General features: G+C 51.8%; 9 protein-coding genes across 9 annotated transcripts; 5 read left to right on the plus strand and 4 right to left on the minus strand.

Moving 5' to 3' along the window:
* The first annotated feature begins 138 nt into the window (after positions 1–138).
* ASPSYDRAFT_45506 (coronin) lies at positions 139–3,143 on the plus strand. The gene is made up of 9 exons (XM_040847057.1): positions 139–491; positions 544–572; positions 632–691; positions 754–896; positions 955–1,003; positions 1,067–1,170; positions 1,226–1,687; positions 1,736–2,438; positions 2,505–3,143. Exons 1-9 carry the CDS (start codon positions 458–460, stop codon positions 2,727–2,729), a joined length of 1,809 nt encoding a protein of 602 aa, XP_040702875.1. The 5' UTR covers positions 139–457; the 3' UTR covers positions 2,730–3,143.
* A 251-nt stretch (positions 3,144–3,394) lies between these two features.
* Positions 3,395–6,613, minus strand: ASPSYDRAFT_31691 (uncharacterized protein; the record flags this gene model as incomplete). The annotated part of the gene is made up of 6 exons (XM_040844895.1): positions 3,395–4,505; positions 4,564–5,575; positions 5,634–5,907; positions 5,965–6,332; positions 6,395–6,504; positions 6,570–6,613. 6 exons carry the CDS (start codon positions 6,611–6,613, stop codon positions 3,395–3,397), a joined length of 2,919 nt encoding a protein of 972 aa, XP_040702876.1.
* A 1,289-nt stretch (positions 6,614–7,902) lies between these two features.
* Positions 7,903–9,316, plus strand: nctA (negative cofactor 2 transcription regulator complex subunit BUR6). Its single transcript, XM_040847058.1, has 2 exons — positions 7,903–8,682; positions 8,744–9,316. The coding sequence occupies exons 1-2, from the start codon at positions 8,175–8,177 to the stop codon at positions 9,001–9,003; spliced, it is 768 nt and encodes a 255-aa protein (XP_040702877.1). The 5' UTR covers positions 7,903–8,174; the 3' UTR covers positions 9,004–9,316.
* A 122-nt stretch (positions 9,317–9,438) lies between these two features.
* Positions 9,439–12,229, plus strand: ASPSYDRAFT_132641 (uncharacterized protein; the record flags this gene model as incomplete). Its single annotated transcript, XM_040840610.1, has 5 exons — positions 9,439–9,447; positions 9,521–9,625; positions 9,691–10,361; positions 10,416–10,637; positions 10,687–12,229. The coding sequence occupies 5 exons, from the start codon at positions 9,439–9,441 to the stop codon at positions 12,227–12,229; spliced, it is 2,550 nt and encodes an 849-aa protein (XP_040702878.1).
* Positions 12,230–13,523: 1,294 nt separating this feature from the next.
* On the plus strand, positions 13,524–15,325 carry ASPSYDRAFT_151595 (putative MFS transporter; the record flags this gene model as incomplete). The annotated part of the gene is made up of 3 exons (XM_040842112.1): positions 13,524–13,950; positions 14,007–14,253; positions 14,311–15,325. The coding sequence occupies 3 exons, from the start codon at positions 13,524–13,526 to the stop codon at positions 15,323–15,325; spliced, it is 1,689 nt and encodes a 562-aa protein (XP_040702879.1).
* A 249-nt stretch (positions 15,326–15,574) lies between these two features.
* Positions 15,575–17,142, plus strand: ASPSYDRAFT_45510 (lysophosphatidic acid acyltransferase LOA1). Its single transcript, XM_040847059.1, has 3 exons — positions 15,575–15,844; positions 15,904–16,147; positions 16,215–17,142. Exons 1-3 carry the CDS (start codon positions 15,814–15,816, stop codon positions 16,990–16,992), a joined length of 1,053 nt encoding a protein of 350 aa, XP_040702880.1. The 5' UTR covers positions 15,575–15,813; the 3' UTR covers positions 16,993–17,142.
* Positions 17,088–19,397, minus strand: ilv3 (dihydroxy-acid dehydratase ILV3). The gene is made up of 2 exons (XM_040853279.1): positions 17,751–19,397; positions 17,088–17,692 (listed from the first exon to the last, which is right to left on the minus strand). Exons 1-2 carry the CDS (start codon positions 19,036–19,038, stop codon positions 17,325–17,327), a joined length of 1,656 nt encoding a protein of 551 aa, XP_040702881.1. The 5' UTR covers positions 19,039–19,397; the 3' UTR covers positions 17,088–17,324.
* A 178-nt stretch (positions 19,398–19,575) lies between these two features.
* Positions 19,576–22,276, minus strand: ASPSYDRAFT_45512 (putative protein kinase). The gene is made up of 3 exons (XM_040847060.1): positions 21,924–22,276; positions 20,363–21,860; positions 19,576–20,305 (listed from the first exon to the last, which is right to left on the minus strand). Exons 2-3 carry the CDS (start codon positions 21,834–21,836, stop codon positions 19,758–19,760), a joined length of 2,022 nt encoding a protein of 673 aa, XP_040702882.1. The 5' UTR covers positions 21,837–21,860; positions 21,924–22,276; the 3' UTR covers positions 19,576–19,757.
* Positions 22,277–23,495: 1,219 nt separating this feature from the next.
* ASPSYDRAFT_31698 (protein transporter TIM23) lies at positions 23,496–24,152 on the minus strand (the record flags this gene model as incomplete). Its single annotated transcript, XM_040844896.1, has 2 exons — positions 23,496–23,519; positions 23,574–24,152. The coding sequence occupies 2 exons, from the start codon at positions 24,150–24,152 to the stop codon at positions 23,496–23,498; spliced, it is 603 nt and encodes a 200-aa protein (XP_040702883.1).
* Positions 24,153–24,426: the final 274 nt, after the last annotated feature.

The following is a 24,426-nucleotide window of genomic DNA, read 5'->3' on the forward strand; positions in this document are numbered from 1 at the left end:
AACAAATCCAGCTGACTCAGCCATGTTCCAGCGGGGCTGAGCTATACTATGCTGAGACTAGCGGTAACGGCGTCACAATGTTTCAACGTTTCAAAAGGCTTCATGCGCAAAAGACTCAACTTCACACTCGATGATCTTCATTAATTTACTTTCTTTTTCTTTTCTTTTCTTCTCTTGGATATTATGACCCTAACCTATCGGTCCGTCTCTGCTTGACTGACTGAAACACCGTTGACCTTGAACTGTTTCAATGCAGTGATGATCAACTTAGACCAAGTTCAAGCTCGCCCGGCGCCCCAGTAATTACCACCGTTTCTATTCTTAATTGTTCCAAGTTACTTATCGCCCTCGAACTGCCTTCTGGACTCCTCCTTTTCATTCCCCGGTTTCACTTCTCCTCCCTTTCTGCATTGATTTCTCATTGAGCCTGTTTTTGGTTCTTCTTATACCCAGCACTATGTCTGGCCGTTTCGTGCGCTCATCCAAGTACCGTAAGCTTGCCTCCTTCCCCCTCGCGCTGCCCGCAATCTGACAGGTACGAAGGCCACGTCTTCGGACGACCAACACGAAAGGTACGACACAACACCCTCGGTCCCTTTCACAGGGGTTAAGAAGACTTACAATTGCGCAGGATCAATGCTATGATAACCTCCGTGTTTCCCGCAATGCCTGGGACACCAACCTTGTGAAGGTTCGTGATCGTCACCGCTCTTCAATCGCCCGCCGCCCCCGAGCCGCCTAACAAGCCGTCAGGTCAACCCCCGTTATCTCTCCGTAAATTGGGAAGCCGGTGGTGGAGGTGCCTTCGCCGTAATTCCCCTCAACGAGCGAGGCAGACTCCCGGAGCGGATACCTTTGTTTCGTGGTCACACCGCGGTTGTTCTAGATACGGACTGGTAAGTAGGGTCCATCACTACTTTTGTCGCAATGGTCAACATAGGCCAACATCTGTAGGAACCCTTTCAACGACGACTTACTCGCTTCGGGATCCGATGATGGTAGAGTATGGACACCCCTAATTTGAATTACTTTCGCAGAACGCCCAGCCGGACTAAACGGTCTATAGGTCTGCCTTTGGCGAGTTCCGGAGGGGTTCACAGTCAACCCCGACGTAGATTCCGATGATATTCAAGACGTCACGCCTGTTGGAAAGCTTAGCGGTCACCCGAAGTAAGTGCCCATATATTAGGCCTGTTTGCGATCGACATTCTCACACCTACCACAGAAAGGTGGGCCACGTGCTCTTTAATCCCGCGGCTGAAAACATCCTCGCGACGGCATCCGGAGACTATACAGTGAAAATTTGGGATATTGAGGCTGGCGCATCCAAGTTGACGTTGAACGTGGGTGACATTGTGCAATCGCAATCCTGGAGTGCGAACGGTTCTCTTCTCGTCACTACTTCCCGTGACAAGAAGCTGCGCGTATGGGATGTCCGTCAAGAACGGCCTGCGCATGAGGGCCCAGGACACACAGGAGCCAAGAACAGTCGTTCAGTATGGCTGGGCGAACGTGACAGATTTGCAACCACCGGTTTCTCGAAGATGAGCGACCGCCAGCTGGCTCTCTGGGATATGCGATCACCCCAACTGCCCATTGATGGCTTCAAGACCCTCGATTCTATCTCTGGTGTGTGCATGCCGTTCTGGGACGACGGCACCCAGTGCCTGTACTTGGCTGGTAGAGGGTAAGTTCGTGTTCGCAGACTGTAGTTGTAGACTGCTAATGGCCATAGTGACGGTAACATCCGATACTACGAGCTAGAGAACGACAAATTTGAGTACCTATCGGAATACAAGTCCGGGGACCCCCAGCGAGGCATTGCCTTCATGCCTAAGCGTGGTGTGGACATGCACGAAAATGAGGTCACCCGCGCCTTCAAGACCGTTAACGATACCTACATCGAGCCGATTTCTTTCATTGTTCCTCGTCGGGCCGAAACATTCCAAGACGATATTTACCCACCTACCATCGGCGTGACACCCGCGATGAAGGCGTCAGAATGGTTCTCCGGCAAGGAGGCCATCCCACCTAAGATATCCATGGGTAGTCTCTACGATGGCCAGGGTTTGAAAGAGGTTACCGGTATTCAGGACAAGCCCACATCCAGCTTAACCACCGAATCTAAGCCCGAGCCCAAGCGCGAGCCAGAGGCCAAACCCGCATCTCCAGTCAAGAAGGCGCCTGAGCCGGTCTCCGAGCCAACACCCGTGGTCAAGCCAGCACCATCCATGAAAGACCAGGGCGCATCTATGGCCGCTATGGTGAATAAGTTCGCGGATGACGAGGAGCCCGAAAAAGTGGAAGAGTCAAGCTTTGACGAGCCCTCGAAGCCAGTCGAACGGTCTACTCGTTCCCCCGGAACTTCCTCACCATCGGTCAAGGCTAGCCCGTTCATGCAAAAGGAAGATCCGATCAAAGCACAGTCCCCTACCACGGTAAGCTATTCATATCATACCTTGAATAGCTGTTTCGTATTCTTTTTAACTAATTCGTAATTCCAGGCCTCGCCTACGACTGCCGAACGCTCCTCTGCGCCGAGCGCCCCAAGCACCCAGCCCTCAGCACCGTCAAGCACCACCGGATCCGTTCCAACTGACACTGTCCAGCGCGAAATCAGCGCCATCAAGGACCTTATCGCGGAACAAACCAAGACCATCGCATCGCAGGCACAGCAAGTGTCGAAACTCACTTCCGAGATCGAATCCCTCAAGGCTCAGCTGGGCTAGCCTCCGTCCCTACTTGATTGCTCTTGTACTTTACCACACATACACATACACATGACACCCAGAACCCCCTCCCTTTCCTGGTCTGAATTTTTGTCTTAGCTTGCTTTCTTGCTTGTCTGCCTCTCTCGTCTGCGTGGCGGGATTTCCCAATCCTAGTTGCTGTGCTCTAGCTAGCGTGTAGTTGACGTATGCTTCTATTCTGTTGGAAAGATAGAAAGAAAGGATATCCAGGACGAGTCTCTCGTTTTCTCTTACCATTCAGCCTTGTTCATAGCTGTCTGTCTGTTTGTCTATCTGGTTTGGTTCTGTCATTGTCATGTTAGTAGATGTGATGCACTGTGATCTGGTCGTTCCGTTTTGTATAGCTTAGCTTAGCTTACAGCATGATAGCAATGTGGATACCACTTATTAACTTTACGTTTCTCATTTACTGAGATAGATCCTGGTTCACAGAGTATCTACTTTTCAGGAGTGTATTGGATGTTTTACTTTTCCCATTGTAACCCATTAGGTATGAGGTAAATTATCGCCTCTGCTATGCAAGAACTGGGCCTGGACCGTCATTTGTAGTAACGAATAAAGGCCTCATCTATCTGCTAACTTTTAGTACATTTCGGGGTTTCCAGGCATAAAGATATGGCGGTGGTAGGAATGTCGTGTGAATTTTACTCCCATCGGCTCGCCTCTCGTTCTCTTTCTACTCTTGCGGCCCTGGCGTCATCACTCTCATCATCGTATTTGTAGTTAAGTCGACGCCCGCCTCGTTCCTGACGACTGTCTCGGCGGCGGCTAGGTTTGCTGGCGGCGTCCCGGTCAGCTTGCATTGCTTCACGGCGTTGTTGCTCTTTGAGCAGACGTTCGCGATTTCGAGCTTCACGTTCTAGAGTATGGGGGTCTTTCTCGGGTTCAGATGCTTTCGAGGACGACACCGCCTTCTCCCTCGAGTCCCTCGGACGATCTCTGTTACTGGCTGAGCTGCGAATATCATCTTCACGGCTACGTTTGATCTTCCGAGAGTGGTAGTCGCTATCGACCACAGACTCAGATCGATCCCGTCGAGACCGCTTTCGATCTCTTTCTCGTTCTCGAGGACGATCTCGCTCTCTGTTGCGTTCTCTGTCCTTTTCGCGGTATCGGTCTCGGTCACGGTCTCGGTCACGGTCTCGGTCACGGTCTCGGTCACGGTCACGGTCACGGTCTCGGTCTCGGTCACGATCACGATCACGGCCACGATCACGCTCACGCTCTCGATCGCGGTCACGGTCACGTCGACTTGGACGATCCTTTCCAGATCGACGAGAGTAGCTTGAACTCTCTGGAGCATCGGCGTTTCTACTTCGAGATTTGGAGCTGCCCCTCTCTTCCGCAATGGGTGTGAGGCCGTCATCATCTCTGCTATCACCATTGCGAGCAGGGCTTGTGCTCCGACTGCGACTGCGGTGGCGGTGGGAGCGACGAGACCGATGAGATCGCTTGGATTTCTCCCTGTATCGGGATGACCTGTGAGATTCGACTGAGGGCGATCGGGTGCGTTGACTATCTTCTGCTGCAACCCTTTCATATTCGTCGTAATGAGGTTTTCTCTGTCGGAACCGTGGCGAATCATAGGCGACTCCGTCATCATCAACACTACGAGATCGCTGACGGTATCGACGACTGTTTGAGCGGGAGCGAGAGGGAGACCGTGTTCTGCTTCTTGATCTTGACCTTGCTTTCGAAACAGAACGGGTTGTCGATTGAGGATGCTGATCTTCCTGAGCTGCTTCTGAATGTGGCCTGCGAAAAGCCCTATTAGTTTAGGCCAAAGGGTACGAGACTTGGGGAAGGGACTTACGTCTCGGACGCATTAGCGCTTCTCCCTGGTGCTACCGACGCACGCCCAGGTGGCTGGAAGTTCCTCTGACGGAAAACACTGGTATTAGGGAGCCCCTGTCTCATTGCTCTAGGTGCAGCTGGGGCGCCTTCAACACCCGGCCCTCGTGGTGGCATGCTGTTTCCTGGCATAAACTGCTGACCACCGAAGCTGCTGCCACGACCGTGGAAGCCTCCACGCATATAACCACCCCCTCTACCGAACCCTTGATTCATATGAGTAGGTACGCCGATGCCGGTGGCACTATTGGTTTGATCAATACTATCAATTGTAGGAATACCTTGTAACTGGTGCTCATCGAGGGTTGAGACTTGGCCAGGATGTCCAGGAGGTGTTTCCAGACTAGTGCCATTCGGCGCATCGTCCAAATATCCTGATGTTAAGTCTTTGGTGGAACTTGGGTCAGCTGCTGGGTTTGACCCCTCATCTGCGTTCTTTCCTGTTTCCCCAGAAGCCGTTGCACCCACTGCGCCTTCCTCAGGCTGGGATTCCATGTTTTGATCCATGCTAGAGGAGGCATTATCTTGGGCTGATGCGTTAGCATTATGAGGGAAATTAGAATTCATATGGCCACTGTAGCCGCCGCCGCCGCGGCCACCGGAATAATACCCACGATCGCGACCACGATAATTACCAGGGCCATTGTAGCCATTCTGGAAATCTTGGCTAGAAAACTGCTGTTGCTGCATTTGAGGATGAACTCCGTTGGGTTGAGACATATTATATCCGCCAAATCCAGCGGGTTCCCCAAATTGCGCACCCATACCATTCGCGAAAGCATTTGGATTGAATTTATCTTCGCCTCCATTCCACATATTGTTTTGAGAGCCGTCCCAACCACCGTACATCCCCTGACCAGCGTTGAAATTCATTCCCATATTCATACCATTGCTCATGCCATTCATGTTCATTCCGTAGCCCCCAAACATGCCCTGACTCGCGGCCATCGGGTCCATGCCCATTCCAGTCATTCCTATACACGTTCATTAGTTTCGTGCTCTCAAAGTCGATAGTAAAGGGTGGTAACATACCCATAGGGTTTGGGAAGCCCATCATTCCGTTGCCCATAAATTGAGCCATCGGATTTGCACCCCATGCCATGTTCGCCGGAAACATTGCAGGGTTCATATTGAATCCCATGGGGTTGGGAAAGCTAGCGCCGGGAACAGCATCCTGGGTTGTTTCCTGCTCTTTCTTTTGAGCGGGCTCGCTACCACCGGCCGCATCTTTCTCGGCGGCCTGGTCCTGCGCTGCACCATGCACTTCGTTCGTTGCGTCAGGGCCAGCCTGCTCAGCGAGTTCATCCTGTGAATACCAGTCAGCTCTCTACCGAGAATTTATACGCAGGGAAAATCGTAGTACCTGAGTTATCCCATTCGTCGGTTCTAGTTCCTCGCCGGGCGCTTTAGATTCGGTGATAGCAGGAGTTGGGCTATCAATAAGCTGCGCTGTAGACGAGGCTTCTGTTTGAATCGGCAATGCTGTTCCGTCCGCTGGAGTCTCAGTAGAACTCGGCTCTTGCTGAGTGTCTTGTTTGGGGGCGGTCTCTTCCGAGGTTACAGCGTCTGGAGTATCAGGTAATGATGCCTGGCGCTCTTTCTCGCGCTTCTTTTCTTCCGTACGAAGGAACGCCTTGAGAGTTGTTCGGAGGGCTTTGTTGGGTTTGCAGAGGTCGGAGGAGAGCGGGGTATGCGTGCATACGGGACATGTATCCGGAAGGGATGCCTGGCCTGCAATTTTTGTAAGAGCCAGGATAGACTATAAGGGCGGGATTGGGTTGTAAAACGCTTACAATTCTCACAAATTGCCTGATCGCAGCAGGGAAGACGAAAGGCGTTTACAGCCAGCTTGTTGCAGATGGCGCAGCGCAATTTGAACGGTATATCATCTTGACTCAAGGAGCTAAAGGATAGATAAGATGCGTTAGCACTTGGCACACAAAACAGACTACCATGGCAGTAGCTCACCTCGCAATGTCCATCAAGCCCGAAGGCTGAAGAGCCGCAGCCATGGGGAAGATAATCTACACGTGCGTAGCAAGCAAGCGAACTGGACTCGATAATTATATTTACGACGAGGGGAGAGCAGCCGGGCAGGCAAACGAGAGCGACATGGCTTCAATCCACCATCGGTCCAATCTCCAACTGGTCACACGAGAATGGGCGGCGGGAGAACTTGACGTGCCTGAGGAGAATCTCTGTCGCAACAGCCGATTTGACGTCGGAGTCGAGGCGGAGACTCGGACCCGGAAGAACTTGCACCCACCCTTCACTTTCACTGACACTAACTCGGTTACGTCTCACAAGGAGCTTGTTTTGACGAGCACAGCTACGTTACTTGGATGCCTAGACCCTTGCTCTGCAAGGCTCCGACGCAAGGTTGACTGGAATGAGCCTTGAAGTATTGAGGCCTGGGAGCGTGCATGTCGGAGTGACATCGACTGCCGACGAGGCTCCCAGCCTTCTCTCTCATTTGCCCCGCTAAGCCTAGTGCATGCATTATATCCATGTTTAGGGCATTAATATTCAGAAAGAGGATCCAAGACGCGATATCAGATTAGATCAAGTAATTTTGGTCCCTCACTGTGTAGATGCCAAAGGGCAATGAGACGGATTCCTGTGGCAGACGATACCCGCCGCAATGACGTGGAGGTTTCAGCCTGGCACAGCGAGTCCTCTACATCTCGAGGCTCTGTGTATCATCATGTAGCGTCCGGGGTATTGAGGTGCTCACAGGGGGGAGTAAACAGCAAACAAATAGCAAACAACCATCAATAATCAATAGTCATAATAAAACAATTTCCAGACGTGAGATAAATTAAGGTTAATTTGCATCATGAACGAAGAACAAAGGCAGGATCACGCGCCGGAAGGCCAATAAGGGCTGTGTCCGCCAGGAATGACTGTTTGGTTGCAGTGGCGACGTCAGTAGAGTGTTAAGGTAGAGTCATTACGATAGTGGCATGTGATGTGCGCAAGAGCAGGCTGTAGATTAAACAGACTCGAGAGTCGAGTCGGAGAGAGAGAGAAGGCCGAAGGGTGTATTGGTATAAAAGAAGACGACGCGACTGAAGAAGGAGGAAATTAAGTAAGCAGAGTTCACCAAGGAATTCGACCAAAAACCGAAGTGATTTTGATTTTGCTGATTTTTGTTTAAAATTAGCGCGACAAGGCAGGGTTAAAAGGGCTAAAAGGGTCCGCCCGCTCCCCCCGGAGGAAAGAATTCGAATCTTTTTTCTGGCTCATTGCCACGTCCCCGACCGCCTTGGGCCCACGCACCGGAGCTTGGGCCATCAACAACGATCGACGCAGTACTTCTTCACGACTTGATGTCGCGGTCGCTTTGATTCCATTTGAATCAGTTTACGGTTTCAGAAGATCTCGCAGCAGAGGTAATTGCGCCATTTCCTCTTTCCCACTCCGAGCGCGCACTCGTGCTGCTCTACGCTCGTTCGTCCCACGACGCGCCGTATACTCCATATACATACATAGTCTATCAAGTATCAACCCTGTGGTTGATACGACTTTATGATCATCATTGTCAACAATTGCTGAGACCCGATTTTGCCAGCAATGACAGAGCAAGACAACTCTTATCGACCCCGTTCTCCCGACTTCTCCACCTTCCAGCCCACCATTCCCTCCCAACCCGTTTACCAATTCCCGGGCCACCTCTCCCACCGCGCTTCTTACGACGCCTCGCCCTTCTTTACCCCGCAATACCAACAACCCCCAGTCGCTTCGACAAGGACAAGTCAGCAATACATCCCTCCTTTCGCTGATAACAGTTACGATCCCGAGATGGCCCGCCGATCCTCTCGTTTGGCGCGTTCACTTGACGTCGCGCCGGTACCAGAGCCAAAGTACATGGAGCCCGTTTCTCCAGAAGAGCGCGCAGAGCCCGCAGAGCGCGCAGAGCCCGCAGAGCCGCTAGAGCCTCTAGAGCCGCTAGAGCCTCCCAAGGTAGATCCAGCTTCTAGTATTGAGGTTAAAACCAAATTTCCGGTTGCGCGCATCAAGCGCATCATGCAAGCCGATGAAGATGTAGGCAAGGTCGCGCAAGTGACGCCTATTGCTGTTTGTATGTTTTAAACAACCCCTTTTCTTAGTTGGAGAACGATGCTAACATGCTGCGCCCACAGCCAAAGCACTCGAGCTTTTCATGATCTCACTTGTCACAAAAGCCGCCAAAGAAGCCAAAGACCGGAATTCGAAACGCGTAACCGCGTCGCATCTCAAGCAAGCGGTTGCGAAGGATGAAGTATTAGATTTCCTAGCAGATATCATCGCCAAGGTCCCAGATCAACCGACCGGGCGGAAGCACGAGGACGATGGAAGCGATCAAAACGAGCAACCGAAACGGAAGCGTGGCGGTCGACGTCCAAAGGATGATAGCGATTGAATTATCACAATCATTGATCATTCTGTTTCTTCGTGATTTTATTGGGATGATGGGTAGCGTTTCTTTTGTGTTTAGACCGGGATGGTGCGCATATACTTTCGGCGTTGTGGAGGTGGGACGGCGTGCACCCTCGATGTGAATAAGGCTTTAATATTGTCTATTATTTATCTGATTTCGAGGCCACAGCCAGGCTTCCAACTTCATTTCTTGATCTCCCATGTAGTGTGGAAGTGAGTGACCCGTCGGGCGTCGAACAATGTAAGCACGCTAGTCAAAAGTAGGAAGTAATCCACTATACCCCTTTCGGATTCAGGGACATCAGGCCGCATATCGACGGAGTACTTCCACTCCTCTCCCTCTTATCTCTCGCCTAGTGGTCATCTCCCTGCTCATGCTTCTTCCCGCGGAGGAGTATCATGCGCCGGTTACAGAAAAATGGACTTTGTATGTTGAATACGCCATCCCCCAACGCGTACGCACCGCGCCCCTATTGTGCCTCTCCTAATCAACAAGACAGTGGTCTCGAATAATAGGCGGCTCCCGCTCGTTGTCAAAGAGCCCGCGGTCTGCTTCCCCCACGGAGCGACTTACTTCTTTTAAACGGACGTGTAACACACTGCAGGTCAGTCACCAGAATCCACATGCGCGTCGCCCGCCAAGTTCCTAACATTATCTGCCCCTCATCAGCAAATATGGCGCTCCAGCAATGCAGCTGCCGCGGAGCAAGCAGCCATTGTACACGCGCGCAATTGCATCGATCGCCTCAATTCTGTCCTCGGCGATGAATCTCGTGGCCCCGCGCCTCATCCGTGTCTTGCATATGCCTCGTCCTCTCAGATCTTTGTGACCGTTACCAAACTTGCGCTCTCGTCTTACGATGAGGCTATGCTTCGTTCAGCGACGCTCCTCTTTAATACTTTGATCGATTCGGAGGTTGACGGTGTTGTCGATAACCGGTTATTTGCACGCGCCTTGGTGGATTTGGTTCGTCGAGCGGATAAGAAGTCGGAGGATATCGAAGGACGGCTCGTGGAATTGCTGTTTGGCGTCGCGAACAACATTCGTCTTCAACCTAACATTCTTCCTGCGTGGTTTGCTCCCCGATCAGATGATGATGCTCAGAGTGCTGGTAATGTTGAGTTTGCGGGTACCATGAGGACGGATGATTTCCCGTTGTTCTATGTGCTGGTGGAATATGTACACCATGCGGGAAGGGCAGGCGATTTCGCTCGAACCGGACTCCTCTATTTGATAGAGACGGCATCGCGGTCAAAGGACCTGGAGCGATGGTTGATTGAAAGTGACCTGGCGACATTAATGGCCACCGGTTTAGGTGCTTTGTACAGCCAGCTGGGCAAGTGAGTACCGACGTTGATTCATCAGATTCAAGATGAACTAACTTTTCGACGCAGCTTAACATCTGGTCTGAAGGAAGACTCTGACGTCCCGCATATTATTTCGCATTCAGACCACGCCCAGCAGGAAACGGCTCTCCCCCCTGCGCTTGGCGTGTCGTTGGATTCCTTCATGGCCTACCTCTTGTTCTGGCAAGATACAATTGATCATTGCAAATCACCTGAGGTGGTTGCAACCTTGTTAGATCACTTTCAGGTCCTGTTCCTAGAACAATTACTGTGAGTGCTCCAGGATCCATTCTATATGCGGCTATTTATTATCGAGTAGATACCCCTCATTGTTAGAATCGTCTGATGTTGAAGGCGGCTCTACAGCTGCAGTCCTCACTTACCTTTACCGTATCCTCGCCTCGGTAGATCAGGAAGACCTGGTCCAGCGGATTCTCCAATTTCTCCTTGCGTCGACCTCTGATTCAGACGCACAAATAGCTGAAAAGAAAAAGAACATGTCCGCTAGTCGGCGAAAATCTCTCGATGTGCTCGCTGCGTTTTCGGAGGAGGCGGCTCGTCCATCTCCGTCCCTTTTCAACCTGAGGGATCTGGCGCTCCTTGGCTTACGGTCTACGAACCGTCCGACTGTCCTAGCCACATTGCGCCTGTTGACTGTCATTCTGCAGCGTCATTCTTCTTTTGCACGATTCCTGATCCGAACTATCCCGGGACAACCCGCTAAACAGCGAACCGTTGGGGCACTGAATGCGGAGCTAGAACAGCTCCTGACGATGGCCACCTCGATCATGGATGAGCCCACGTTGGACGAATCCTTTGAAAATTATCTCAAAGATGCTTCGTGGATGCTTGAATCGCGGCTTTACTTCCCCCCTCCCGGTACTGGCCCGGGAGAAGTGGTCCCTCTTGAGATTCGCCAGGATGACCTGATCGTCGGCGAACTGTTAGACTGCCTAGAGACCTTTTTTACTAATACTGTGATTGTGAACTTGGCCTTGACGGAAGTTCTCATGAGCATTGCATCATCGAACCTAATGGCACTTGATGGATGGTTGCTTGTGGACCCCACAAAGTACAGCTATGCCAGGACTGAGGGTGCATTGAAGACGGACGATATGACCGACATTCTCGACCAGGTACATTCTGTTTACCAGGTGCCATCCTGGTCCTCTGCTGATGCGCCTGCTCTTACCGCTGTTCTATTACGACTTGTTGAGAAAATACAAGGATGGCGAAAGCAAGTTCCGGACTTTGATATCCTAGTGGCGGCACGCCGCGACTTGTTGCACGAAGCAGAAGAGCCGCCCAGCAATACTGAACAGCTTTCGGGCACCTCTACGACCATCTTTTCTGCAGACCGAAACTCGTTAAGTACACCGCGTAAGCCGCAACTAAACCCCGAGCCAGGAACACCACGTGGCCGACGTGACCTCCGAAACATAACGTCTCCGCAGCGCAGTATTGTCGGGTCCCCGCTACGAGAACCTACCACACTCCACACGCCCCCTCCGCCAGATGACTCTGAGAGCCGCTCTGCTGTAGCCGAGGAACTGCGCAAGCGGTTGGCCACACCGTTTGCCCCCATCAGCGAAATGCCTACCAAATCCGACCAGCCTATTAAAGACGGCGCGCAAGAAATAGTTGAACCAGGCCAAGCGGCGCCAGATACAAGCACAAGTGCAGCCGATGATGAGCAGAATCCGAAAGATGGGACCGCAAGTCTCGGTCACGTCCTCACCAACGTCGTGATTCTGTACGAGTTTCTCTTGGAGATTTCGGCAGTGGTCCAGGCACGCGGCACTCTTTTTGATGAAGCCGGTTTTCAGGATCTAGGCTTGGCCGCGCAGGCTGATGACTTGTGAATTGTGCTTGTGTGATTTGGCGTCCGTGGCTGGACCAAAGGCGACGCCTTGCTCTTAGAAGAAATTAGAAAGCTTACATTTGTCGGTATTTGAAGTAGGCTACATAGTTGCCATGCTGTATCATAGCCGAGTTTATACATACGTACATATCACTGAGGTATAATAAGCAGACTAGAACAATGCAAGGACAAAATTCACACAAATTTCTAGATAGCCACCCAACGAAAGACGGAATTACTGCGCTTTTCCATGGCTCCAATATTTCCAATCCTTCCTTAAATCATCGAGTCGGAAGCTTGTTGACCATGCCAGTCAGCACATCCCCCAGAAGCCCCTCCACCAACCTCTCGTGGGTCTTGTTTAGTGCCATGTTGAAGAATCTGTCGAGTATGTCATCCAGGACGTCATCATCAAGTAGGTGCGAGGGCAGCTTGCGGATCTTGGATAGTAATTCATACAGCGCGTCCAGGATTCTGTCAACGACCTGGAGAGCACGAGAGTGTCTGGACATGGCGTGCCGCGAGCCCTCTGTATAGTATGATGGAAGAATTTACCTGTATGTAATTTAATCTTCAGCCTGTTCCAATGAGTGGAGATGGGATGGAGAAGAATAAATAGTCGACTCCCCAATTATAATATGAAGACAGTGCAGTTTCAGCGGTCGCAGTCTGTTCAGTGGAGAAGAAAGAAAAGGGGCAACGATGGGCGGCACTCAATGAACCTTGGAATCCACTCCAGCGAGTTTATTCTTCAACCTTGAGACTTGACAGCTCTGCAACCCCTGTCGCTGCCATTGTGACCGTTATTGTGACTGACAATACTGCTTTGTTTTGCCTGTTGCCTTCGTATCAGCATCAGCATCAGCATCAGCACAGCAGGTGAATCATCTTTAATTAGCAGCCAATGGCGGGACCACTCGCCCCCATCTGATGGCTGAGATTACGAACGCCCAATAAGTCTGTCTGTCCTCAGCTTGATTGGCACTAACGGTGTCGTTTTGATTATCGAGTTGCCATTTGCTGCTCCGAACTCCGGATGCCAATTGTTTTGCATATAATTGCTTCTCGCCCAAATCAACTTTGGCTCTTGCGCTGATTCCTGCCCCTCCGGTCGCTCTGCTAGGAATTCAGCCACGCCCCCGACCTTCTTCGTCTGTCCCCTGGGCTTCAATGGACCTTTCAATCATCTCCTCTTTTTCAACTTTTCTCATCCTCATGTGAGACGGTCGGATATATACACCTAACCGATTTCTATTCTTATCAACAAAGCGGCGGGTATTAAATGGACATGAACCATGTCCTCTGATTATCAGCACCAGCACCACCCATACCGGGACGACAATGACCGCGACGAAGAAGACGCTCCCTTTCTGTCCCAGCAAAGTGGCGAGCGTAGTGGCCACGTCCGCGGCCATTCGCACTCCTCTGCTCACAATGGGGAGAAAGGAGGCGTGGTTATGGTTATCAACGGCGCTATCCGCTCGCGTCTCATGATTACGCTTCTCGCAATGATTCTAGCCGTTGAAGTCGGCTTCGTAATGGCCGGCGGCCCAATGACCCGGATTTACGAAGCAATTGCCTGTCGTGAGCATTTTGCCGAATTTGACCCGACTAAGATCGGTCCCGATGGCCAGGTCGCGGAGGAGCTGTGCAAGGGTAAGGAAGTCCAAAGTGAGGTTGCCGCTGTGAAGGGGTACATGGAGTTCTTCGAGGGCGTTTTGAGTGCGTTTCACCATTCTTCTCTTTTTCCCTTTTTGAAACTAAACTGACCCATTTAGGTGTTTTCTTGGCTGCGCCATATGGTCTTCTGGCGGACCGATTTGGTCGCAAAAAGGCGCTATGTTTCGGTATCCCGGGGTTTATCCTCAATTGTGTAATCATGTTCGTTGTTATGTGGTTTTCGGATATCTTCCCGCTGCGCGCGGTATGGGCTTCCTGCTTGACTTTTGTGTTTGGCGGTGGGCCAGTTGTGACTATTGCTATTATCTTTACTATGATGGCTGATGTGACGACGGAAGATGAGAGGTGGGCCGTCACTTAATTTGTCTACTCGTTTTGAATGCGCGAGCTAACTGTGCCCAGGGCGATGATGTTCTTCCGGTTCGGCGTCGCGAGCATGGCGGCCGACTTCGTCTCTAGTGCCGCTAGTTCGTGGCTAATGGTCTTCAACCCCTGGGTTCCTCTGATAGTCGGATGGAGCGTTGTTATTGTGGGTGTTCTCATGGCATTGTTCTTGCCCGAGACGAAGAATGCCGTTACTCCTCGTTCTTTAGGGCCATCTGGCGAAATGGAGCTTGAATCGCTAGCCCCTCCAAGCGGAGTGCGCAAAACCTCGGTTTCATCGGAGAAGTTTACTGCAGACCGTGATGAGGTTGATGCAGATTCTCATTTCAGGGACGGACCAAAACCGCACTCGTTCTTTGCTGCATTGGGGAGCGTGTTCAGGTCGTATCTCAAACCGTACGCCTTTATTTTGCGCACAAGGCGTGTCCTTCTCCTACTATCCTCTTTCTTGGTATACCGACTCAGTCGCGGTTCCTCGTGGTTTCTGGTGCAGTATATCTCTGCGCGGTATAACTGGACAATTGCCCAAGCAAACCTGCTGGTTTCCTTTAAACCGGCACTAACCATTCCCCTCTTCTTGTTTATCATCCCTGCCATCAGCAAATACAAACTGAAAGGCCTGAAATCCAACATGAAAGACCTCCAGCTCGCCCGCGCAAGCATCATCTTCCTTGCGGTAGGCACGCTGGGCATTGGACTCTCCCCAAGTATCGCAGTGCTCATCCCCAGTCTTATTGTGCAAACAACGGGCTCCGGATTCGCATACCTAGCGCGGTCGTTGATCACGACTCTCGTCAAGCGCGAAGAAACCGCGCGGTTATTCACTGTCATCGAAGTCCTGCAGGCCATCGGCAACGTTATTGCCAGCTTGTCCATCACGAATGTTTTCCAGATCGGTCTTGAATTGGGAGGTCCATGGGTTGGTCTTGCATGGATGATGACATCTACGGCATTTTGTCTGGTTGGGGTGTCTATTTGGACATTTAAACTGCCTTCTACGGCGGAGGATAAGCCCGAGGGCCATGGAGACTAAGCCCCGCTGCACTTGGATCCGATGTATATATAGTAATCCTTGTATGTATATATAACTGACGGCGTTGGCTACTACTGTGTATATATAGATTGTATAGAGCATAGAATTGCCGTTTTATCTCGGTGTCATCAGTAGTTCGCCGAATACGTCACATGGCGGATGTACCTGACAAAATGACGCCTCAGGCAGCAAGGCTGCCACTCACATGTTTAATTTCAGGTCGGGCAAATATCGCGATAGCTGTCCACCACAAGTTCTCTACCACCCCATGGTGCTTTCTTTCTTTATTGCAGCTAGCTCCTGACACTCTCTGGGTCCCTGAAAGTCGCTGCCAACAGGTCGCAATACAGCTCCGTTCCTTCCTCGAAGAAACTTTCGGGACCATTAAAACAACCCACCAGTCCCACTTACTGTTGCAATGGCCAACTAGCACAGCTTCGTTTGCACCGTTATCGACATATTACTTATTCTATTGGTCTTCCTTCCCCATGGAAAAATTCTCTCAGTTTCGAGACAGAGGTTTGTATACCAATTGAAGCATTCATGCTCTGTACATCCCGACTGACAGCTGTCATCAGGCTCCGGCATCGCACCCTTCCTTCCTGTCCCACTACAGCCCGTACCTGGCTGCTGTCCGCTGCCGATACGCGCTTTGCTATTCTGCCTACGTCTCCCATTCTTTATCTTCGCATGTGTGGGCTACTTCCTCGTGCTCCAATGGCTCCCGATCGGATCGTTGGGCAAAAAGGCGGCTCTCTGGTGTATACTGGCGATACCTAGCATATGGTGGGTTGACCTTCAGGTAGACGGCGTACGGAAGGGGTAGGTTCTCTGAAATTCTGCGAAAACAAGACGGGAGAATGCGTACTGATTGGTCTGCTTAACTTAGCCACCTCTCAAGACAACAATCTCGTCTCCCTGGCCGGGAATCTGTCATTGCGGCCTCGTTTACCTCCCCCATTGATGCGCTCTATCTCGCTGCGATATTTGACCCCATTTTCACTGCGTCTTATCCTACCACCCGGGAAGTAGAGCAAATATCGCTGCTGTCGGCGATTTTGCGCGCATTTTCCTCGCCTCAGCTCTACCCTCCACCCGGCGCAAAGACCATGAGTCTCTCCGCGCTGGAGCGCAAATACCGTGGCCGCCCTATTGTCGCGTTCGCCGAATGTACAACCACCAACGGCCGCGGCATTCTCCCACTGTCCCCAGCGTTGGCCAACATTTCATCAAAGACGAAGGTCTTCCCTGTGTCCTTGCGCTACCAGCCCGAAGACGTAGTCACCCCGCTACCAGGCTGCTATCTGAGCTTCATCTGGGCTCTCCTGAGCAAACCAACGCACTACATTCGCGTGCGCATCGCCGAACCCGTCAAGATCGGCGGCGAAGGCGGCGGCGGTCGTCAACCTGGAGTCAGGGAGAAAATGAAGGATTCGACATACAATACTAACTACTTTGATGTGTTGGATGAGGTAAGTGGCTCCAAGGGTGGAGCGGTTTCTTCGAAGGAGAAGCCAGAGGTTGACCTTAGCCCTGCTGAGAAGACCCTCCTGGATACCGTCGGGGACTCGCTGGCGAGGTTAGGCAGAGGGAGAAGAGTTGGACTGAATGTCGCGGATAAGCTGGCTTTTATCAGGGTGTGGGGGATGACAGAGTCGACATGGTAGATCATACCAGGTGATATTATTATCAATTGTTCTATTTGCCTGTTGTTGTACCTAGGTATTGAGTACAATTACTGTATAAATCGCAACTCATGCATAAACGTTTTGTAATTACTACGGCCTCTACCAAGAATTAGTAGGTACCCATTCCAGGGAATAGAATGAATGAAATAAACCACCAGTAGGAAGGAATATGAAACGCTTTTCTGTTCTCTAGAATCCCATCTCCAAAACCAAAACCAGCTAGAAAAGTAAACTAGGCTCATTAAACAGAATACTGTACTTGAAGTATACCATACATCTGAATCCAAAACTCACACCACAACAAAAGTCGTTTATTCCAATGCATCCGTAATACACCCAGAACTGGCATCCTTCACATTCCGAGCATACTTACCCAACGTCCCGCGCAAGTTCAACCCCGTAACAGGCAGTTTGCCTTCAACCCGATCCTGCTCCCACTGCTTGCGTCGCTTCGCAAGCTCCGTCTCTTCAACGTACAGATCCAGCACGCGGTTCTCGGCATCGATCGTGATCTTGTCGCCGTCGTGCACGAGACCAATGGGGCCGCCGACGGCGGCTTCGGGGACGATGTGCCCGATTAGGAACCCATGGGAACCACCGGAGAAACGACCGTCTGTGATAAGGGCGCAGGTGTCGCCGAGGCCGGCGCCCATTAGGGCGGAGGAGGGCTTGAGCATTTCTGTGGATTGGTTAGTTGATTGATTTATGAAGGATTAGGAAGGATAGAAGGAACATACCAGGCATGCCGGGACCGCCCTTGGGGCCGGTGTAGCGGATGACAACGACGGTTTTCTCATCTTTGGTGATCTCGTTGCGCTCGAGGGCCTCGATGAAGAGGTCTTCGTGGTCGAAGACGCGGGCCTTGCCGGTGAAGACGGTGCCCTCCTTTCCGGTGATCTTGCCAACGCAGCCGCCGGGGGCGAGGGAGCCGCGTAAGATCTGGATGTGGCCGGTTTCCTTGATGGGGTTGGAGAAGGGGCGGATGATCTTCTGGTCGGCGGGGAAGTCGGGGACCTTCTCGAGGTTCTTCGCGAGGGTTTCACCGGTGACGGTCATGCCGGAGCCGTCGATGACGCCTTCCTTGAGGAGGAATTTGAGGAGGGATGGGGTGCCGCCGATGTTGTGGAGGTCAGCCATGACGTATTTACCGGAGGGCTTGAGGTCTGCAAGGAAGGGGGTGCGGTCGGAGACGGCCTGGAAGTCGTCGAGTGTGAGCTTGATACCGACAGAGTCGGCAATGGCGATAAGATGGAGGACGGCGTTTGTTGAGCCACCGGTGATGTTGACAACGATCATGGCGTTCTCGAAGGCTTGGCGCGTCAGGATGTCTGAAGGGCGGATATCCTCGACCAGGAGGCGCTTGATAGCCTCTCCAGCCTGTAAACATTCGTCGTATTTGGCCTGGGATTCGGCGGGGTTGGATGATGACCCGGTGAGGGTCATACCCATGACTTCGATGGCTGTGGCCATGGTGTTGGCTGTGTACATTCCACCGCAGGCACCACCTCCAGGGCAGGCGTGACGGATGATGTCGAAACGCTCAGGCTCGTTGATCTGGCCGGTGATGTACTGACCGTAGGCCTGGAATGCGGAAACAATGTCAATGTCGGCGTTGTTCTGCATTGACGCGCAACCGGGCTTGATCGTTCCACCGTAGACCATTATACTAGGGCGGTTGACTCTACCCATGGCCATCAAGACACCGGGCATGTTCTTGTCACAACCGGGAATGCTAATGTTGGCGTCATACCACTGGCCACCCATGACAGTTTCAATAGAGTCGGCAATAAGATCACGACTTTGCAGTGAGTATCGCATACCGCTAGTTCCCATACTGATACCGTCGCTGACACCGATAGTGTTGAACTGGTATCCAATGAGCCCGGCCTTTTGCACTCCTTCGCGGATGCGGTTGTTCAAATCCAGAAGGTGCATGTTGCAGGGGTTGCCGCTATACCAGACGGAGGAGATTCCGACTTGGGCCTTATTCATATCGGCTTCCGTGAGACCCGTGGCGTACAGCATAGCTTGGGAGGCACCTTGCGAGATCGGCTGGGTGATATGGCGAGAGACCTTGTTGAGACCCGGCTCATCGTCGGTAGGGGAGGCTTTTTGCTGGGGGAGAGTAGTGGAAATGGGTCGACTGGAGGTAGCAGCAGTCAGCACAAACACAATTGGGAGACGCAATCACTCTATGAGCGTGCAATGGGTGGTGGAATACATGGAAGTCCGGTTAGCCAAGCTCCGGAGAGCAGAGGGCATACGGCCCCGAGTCTGTGAGAGAAGCATTGTCGTCTGCCCGGATCACGGCTGGATGCTTAAAGAATACACCGCACCACAGCAGGAGCTTAAATAACTGGCAAGATCGAAAAAAAAGCTCGGAGTTTTGAGCGAGGGAGGAAGAGAAAGTCAGAAAAGTTGAGGGCGATCTGGAAGTTCCTCCGCAGCGAGGTCGGGGCCGGAGTTGGAGCCAGGCTCCCCGGGCGCCAATCAGCGGTGGGGCTTACTAAGGGCCACTGCTGCAGGGAATCCACTAATAGTTGCTTGTTTATGGTGGCGAGCTTACGGGGTTATAATTCAGGCGTATAATAAGTAATCATTTCTAAGGGTATAAATCAAATCTAGCCAAGCTTCATCAAGCATTCGGCATTCGCACCGAACAGTAACCATGCATCACAGGGCATAAAACACGAGAAAGAACAGGAAAGAGAATATTACAGCAAAGAAGACGCGAGAGACCAGCTCTAAGGGACTTCTTTGTCGCCTCGTTTCAGTCCACCGGTAACATCAATCGCATCCTTTACCCACTCCATAGCCGCGATCTGATCAAGGCCTTTGCGTTTTGTATTCCGCTTCAAAAGTGACTCAACACACGCCCGGGCACCCTCGAGTTGGCTGCCCTTCTCGGGGTCCCATTCACCGTCGCTGTCAGCATACCGATACCAGGACCATTCACACCGAGCAATGCGGTGTGGTGTTCGAGCCCGAAGTTTAGCGGGGTCTCCCCGGGTTCCTGGCAATGCATCAAAAGGAAGCCTGCTCTCCATCATAGCGTACAGCAAGACTCCAAGTGCCCAGCCATCGGTGGACCGTCCATCGTACGGTTGCCCCATAAGAATCTCTGGTGCTGCGTAGTCTTCACTTCCACACCTGGTTTGGAGAAGAGGGCTCTCGGGGGGTTCAGGTATACGTCTAGAGAGACCCAAGTCGCTGAGGGTTATTATGGCACGGTCATAAGTGCGCCAGTCTGTGATTTTCTGCAAAGACTCTGCAGGAAGATTCACAAGAACGTCTGCGTAATTGACTAGTCAGTATCCACCATGATGGCAAAGCAGACAGGAAAACCCACTCTCGAGTTTAATATCACGATGAACCACGTAGTTCTCATGCAAGTGGCGTACAGCTGCTACTAGCTCCGCAAATATACGCCGGATGAGACCCGGTGACATGGGCCTAGTGTTGTGCGAAACGACTTCGAACAAGTCGCCGCCCGGACAGTAGTCAAGGACGAGGAGAGCGCGCTTTTCATCGCTTCCAAAGGCCTTCAGTTGCACAAGTGATGGGTGGTTCAGGGTCTTCAGGATTTCAACTTCGCGCTTGAGGGACACCTCCAATCGCTCCTCGTCAGCTCCACCTGCCGGTCCGTGGTCGATAATTTTGATTGCAACTAATTTCTGGGTTGCGGGATGGCCGTGCCCAGAGTCGCCAGTCCCTTCGAGCTCTACACGAACAGCTAGAGAAACTTGGCTGAATGTCCCGTGTCCAAGCTGTCGGAGTTTACGATACAGTCGCGGCTGCTGCGTCCGAATAGAGCGCACCGAGTAGATTTCATCTGCACCCTGTGTACCAGACGACTGGATGAGGACCGGTTTGTTGTCGTCAATGCCGTACCCACTGCTTCGTGGAGGAGAAGGCGGGCGAACCGTAGGTACAGCGATACCTCGATGGATGGCCAAGTATTGTTCCCGGTGAAGGTTGTTCGATTTTGAGTCCGTGCTGGAAGAGGAAATAATCCCTTGAGGGAGACCAGTTCCGGAAACAGCAACAGGGCGAGGCTTAACCGCAACAGTTCGACCTGGTGGAACATACTCACTTAAACTACGATTGCGCGCATGCTTGGGGACCGCCGGCTTGTCCAAGATTTTCTCAGTACTAGGTTTATCCGTGGTTCCAGAAGTTTTGCCGCGAGATCGAGGTTCCGAGGTTCCGGACAAAGACAACTGCGATGGATCGCTGGGTCGCATACTTAGGCTCGAACCAGTCCTGGAGGCGATCGAAGAAGTCCGGGATAACGACTGCGAATTACGACGCGGTGGAAGTTTCCACGGCGAAGCGCCTCCAATCGGCGACGGTAAAGGTGTAATATCTCCCATGGCTATTAGTTGAGGAGAAGACAAAAGAGAAGCTGGAGATAGGGAACCCCCACTATGACTTGGTCCAGCCATCAATGCCCGTAGACTTGGCGTACGATGCGGAAGGCTGCTTGCAGAGGTACTATGGTGGACAAGCAAGTCGGCATCTCTATGCGGACTCAGCCGGTGAGGGCTCGAATTATGAGCATTCGAGATATCGGTGCGGATCTGCAGAGATGGTAGAGCGGCAGCATCGTGCTCTTTATACATCACATCCTGGATGGAGACGGGGGATAAATTGTCGGGGGATAAAGGCGCAAAATCGGGGCCGTCACGGCCTGTATTCATTGAAGACGTTGAATGAAGTTCATTATCACTCGAGACCGTTATGGCGCTAGACCCGTGTAACTCGGTGTGGTGGACGACGGACCCTGACCTATCGGTCGGTGGAGGTGATTCCGGGTAAACCATCGAACGAGTATAAAGCCTAGAACGCTACATTGACATTAGATGACCCTTTTCGCCGTTAAACGACATTTAACGAAGCCAGAGCCATACTTGCGAAAGCGTGCGGGTGAGACCGGCGAATCTTCACAGAGCACCTCGGACAAAGCCCCGAGGGTGGCACTGAGGTTAAGGCCTCAAGATAAAGGGAAGGTGAGCGAAACAGCGATAGCGTCCGTTCAGCACATCAGCAAGTTTCAAACTCAGTAAAGGATGCAAAGCAACCGGGTTTGAAGCCAACAGAAGCACTGGCAAGCAAAGCAGGAAGGAAGTTGGAAGCGCTGGCGGTTGGGGGGCTGGTCAGGGCCTAGTAATATGAGAGAGATTAAGCCCAAATCAAATCAAGTCTGGCAGCGACGTAATCTGCGCGCAGACCCCGGTAATATTACGCCAGTATATTAATAGCACCGGCGGCGTAGTTTAAATCGAGCTTCTGCATGCTTGCGTTTGGCGCTTGTTGTTGAAGGCTCAAAGCAGGAAAATTTGGCTCGTTCAGCGGGGTCAGCTGATTCCTTAATTGCCCTCTTTCGTCCTGTCGACGTAAACTGCGGGCTGTTCCGGGCTTTTTTGTCGCTCCTTTGGGCTTAGTGGTCCCCGCATCAAGGAAAGGCCCTGAATAAATCGCCACTTCCGGCAGGTCAATTTCCTGTTCGGGCCAGGCGCCCTGCCAATCCGCGCCAGCATCGTGCTCAGCGGAAGATTCCCGTGACCACCCGCGACAGATGTTGTCTACGTAGTCCTGGAGATCTTAATCTCACCGGCGGCAACTGCAAGATACTCATTTCGCTTCGTTGGGGTACTGCAAGTTTTGTGATCTATCGGCTGCAAAAAACTTAAAAAAGCTAATCGCTGGAAGATTAGGAGATTACCGCAGGCTGTAACATACCTCGTACCGGCGGGTGTAATCGATCTACACTATGCGCGACGCTACTAGTAAACAGTATTTTTATAGCCGCTTCAGGCACATTCTAATGGCTCTCTGCCTGTGGAAGTAATTCAACACGAGAATTTGATCCTGTTTAAGAAAAGGGCCGGGATCTACGTAGCCGGACGCGTCTACGTTTGCAGGAGCTGGCAACATCTCTTACCAGCCCGAAATCCTATACTATCTACGGATACTGAAATCGCCCTACGAGGCTACGACGCCTTTGTTTCAGATCCATCGACCATGGCCCACGGTGTTGATTCCTAAAAAAGGCAACCAGCCAATTAAATTGGGCCAGCTGTGCGGCTCTTAAAGGCCCCCCCGGTTTTTATATCGCTGGCAGACATGACAGGTTCAGATGACTTTAGAGAGTTTTCATTCGATGCTCCTGACAACATTAAAGGCGCTTGGTAAGACGGACTGAAACCTGCAACAGTTTTCGCCAGCAAGAACACAAACACAGGAGTCTGGTATATGTACAGAAAAAATTTAACAAAACCGATTACCATGCCCGTTCCCAAAACCATGGACAATGCTTTAAGACGAATGCGAAGCGCCAGAGTGAAGAGAGTTGTGAAAAGGCAAGGCAGTCGTTCTAATACACAGTATATGAAAATATAAATTAAAACACCTCCCCGCTCGACCGAAATGCCGCAAACGAGTAAAGGGGGACGTCAGAATACAGTCGGACATGGACGCGTTCAGACAACAGCCTTCTTCACCACCTATAATATCGTTAGCCATTGAACATTGCAAAACACGAACTCAATTCCACTTACGCTCCATGTTCCCGCAATACCGGCGACAATGCCACCCGAGATCATCATAGGCTTGAGTCCCCGGGTACTCTTGAACACCATGCCACTGATAGCGCCGGCAGTAATGCTGTTGGCAGCATCATGCTTCCCTCGGGCATAACCAACAAATGAATTCAGACCGTTGTAGACCATAGCCACCACGCCCGCGGAGTTTCCAAGGAAAGGACCTCTCCGAGTAATCGAGTTCAATACTCCGTTCAGGCGAATCTTGGGGGGCGCCGTTACTGGTGTTTTTCTCAATCCTTCGGCCAATCCCCATGCTCCTCCAAGTCCCAGCGCGGCGATGTAGGTCGTTCCGGTTCCGTAGCAAAGGTCATCCGACCATCCTCGCGACGGTAAAACGGATTGTGAGCCGGGGAGCTGATCAAGGGCGGAGTCTTCAAGTGTGATGTAGTCGAGGGTGTCTTCGTTCAAGCCAGCTAAAGGATGAAGGCTAGAGGGGTCGGGAATGGAAACCTCGGAGAGGAATGAGGTGGCATCCGGCGCGTCGAAGTTATCCTTGGCCTGTTTGCGGCCGCTGAACGAATCCCAGATAGACATTTTGAGAGAAGAAAAAGAACTGAATTAAGTGGGTAAAAGAATACAAGTTCGAAGAGAAGAACGAGAAAAGGAGATGAAAGTGGCTGATGCAAGCTGCTGCCGGGCACTGATGCTCTTGGTCGTCGCCTCCGAGTTCGCTTGGATTCGAATTCTGAGGAATCGGGAATAAAAACTTCAGCCCCGTGATCAGCCGGTCGCCCGGTGGTCGGAGAAATAATGAGCCGACGCTAAACCCTTTCTGTGGACCCGCCTGGAAAATCCACAAGCGGCAAAA

This window comes from Aspergillus sydowii (assembly GCF_001890705.1).
Source record: "Aspergillus sydowii CBS 593.65 unplaced genomic scaffold ASPSYscaffold_5, whole genome shotgun sequence".
Classification (NCBI taxonomy): Eukaryota; Fungi; Ascomycota; class Eurotiomycetes; order Eurotiales; family Aspergillaceae; genus Aspergillus; species Aspergillus sydowii.